At 36.9% G+C, this 2,031-nt stretch overlaps 1 protein-coding gene across 1 annotated transcript; it reads left to right on the top strand.

Annotated features, from left to right (window-relative positions):
* Positions 1-272: 272 nt before the first annotated feature.
* Positions 273-2,028, top strand: LOC21384227 (glucan endo-1,3-beta-glucosidase; the record flags this gene model as incomplete). The annotated part of the gene is made up of 3 exons (XM_010092846.2): positions 273-866; positions 1,373-1,628; positions 1,735-2,028. Coding segments are annotated over 3 exons (879 nt in total), but the record flags the coding sequence as incomplete, so codon positions are not given.
* Positions 2,029-2,031: the final 3 nt, after the last annotated feature.

Here is a 2,031-nt window from a genome sequence, read left to right as displayed (position 1 = left end):
AAAAAAAAAAAAAAAAAAAAAAAAAAAAAAAAAAAACAATCGCATTGATCATATTTTGTTTTTTAATCGGTTTAAATTGTACAAAAATACTTAAAAATGTTATAAATATGATACAATTGTTTTTTATATGACATTAAATTTTTAATAGTTTAGAAATGATATGTAAATATGTATAGTTGTGAAAAATCACTCATATAAGAAAACGCAAATAATTTGACCCTTATCTTATATTATAATTAATTAACATGTTGATTACTAATTGTAACTGATTGTATTACTATAAGCAGGTAACATCTCCACACTCTCTAGGCATACTCTCAAGGTCCGAACCCCCAAGCCTCGCCCGGTTCCGCCGGGGCTACGACAGGGCCATTTTCACTCCGATGCTCAAGTTCCTCCGAGACACCAAATCGCCATTCATGGTAAACCCCTACCCCTACTTCGGCTACTCCCCGCAAATGGCGAACTACGCCCTCTTCAAGCCCAACCGCGGCGTCCGAGACACCAACACCGGTATCACCTACACCAACATGTTCGACGCAATGCTCGACGCCGTCCACTCGGCCGCCAAGTCCGTCGGCTACGGGGATGTCGACATCGTGATTGGCGAGACGGGATGGGCCTCGGCCTGCGAATACCCGGCGTGTTCGGTGCAGAACGCGAGGGATTACACTACCAACCTGATAAGGCATGTGAATTCTGGGAAGGGCACGCCATTGATGCCCAACAGGAGGTTTGAGACTTATCTGTTTTCTTTGTTTAATGAGAATCTTAAGCCTGGTCCCACGGCTGAGAGGAACTGGGGGCTCTTCCAGCCGGATTTTACTCCGGTTTATGATGCTGGGATTTTGCGCAATGGAGTGCGGGTAAGTTTAATTTCTGCATTATAGTTACTTAAACTAGTAGATGATAGTCATTTGATTTGGGGAATGGAAACACCTCTTCGCTATAGCGTAACGTTTTAAAGTGCAACAAAAAAAACAATGACAATTAATAAAATTAAATTTTTATTACGTCACATCATAATAATTTATATATTTAATGAGTAAGTACCCTTAAAACGTAACTATAAAAACGCGTTTTATATACATATATAAGAAGGCAGCAGAGAGAATTTGTTATAGTTGTGACCTGTTCTCAAAAAAAAAAAAAAAATTTGTTTGCTTACTTACAATGTCATTAGTTTTTTCGTTTTCTCTTCCTTCTTTGCAGCTAAGCAAATCTTGTCCTATTAGTCTTAATTGCCAGATCACATGCATACAAATCAGCCATTTTAGTTTAATTCTATTTCTTTTTCTTCTTTATTTCCATAAACTTTGACTTATTATCAAATTCAAGTTCGTTTAATTCTATGCTTTCAACTTTTATATAGCCCGGTGGTGGGTTGGGCAAGAAATGGTGTGTACCAAAGTCGGATTCCAGCACCCAAGCTCTGCAGGCCAATATAGACTACGTTTGCAGCTCGGGTGTGGACTGCAGGCCCATACAAGGTGGTGGGCCATGCTTTGAGCCCAATGATATCAGGTCCCACGCCTCCTTCGTCATGAACTCTTTCTATCAAACCAAAGGTCGCAATGATTACAACTGTGATTTTGCCAAAACCGGAGTCATTACTTACACGAATCCAAGTACGTAAAAATATTGATTATTATGGTTCTTTTCTTTAGAAGTGAAAATATTTATTAGTAATTGATTTCATAATGTTAATGCACTTAATTTAATTTGCGCGAACAGGTCATGGCACATGTTCATACCTCTCTTGAGAATTGAAGGAGATGACAATAATTTTAACTACAACCAAATTTGATAGGAAGTTTTCTAATTGGAATTATATTTATTTTTTAGATTTCTGATTTCTTTTGGCACTTTAATTATGTATTACATGTAATATTTTTTTTTCTTGATTATAAAGACTGGCTGATACGTCAAAAATAGTGTCGTTTGAGCACTAAATTGTACTTGCATCTCTGTTCGAGCCAATGAAAAGAGCATATGTTTTTCCTTTTTTTTTTTTTTTTTTTTTTTTTTTGA

The sequence above is a fragment of the Morus notabilis genome, unplaced genomic scaffold, assembly GCF_000414095.1.
Source record: "Morus notabilis unplaced genomic scaffold, ASM41409v2 Scaffold9538, whole genome shotgun sequence".
In the NCBI taxonomy this organism is placed as follows: Eukaryota; Viridiplantae; Streptophyta; class Magnoliopsida; order Rosales; family Moraceae; genus Morus; species Morus notabilis.
Note: the sequence above shows the minus strand (reverse complement) of the source record. Positions and strands in the feature narration are given on the sequence as shown.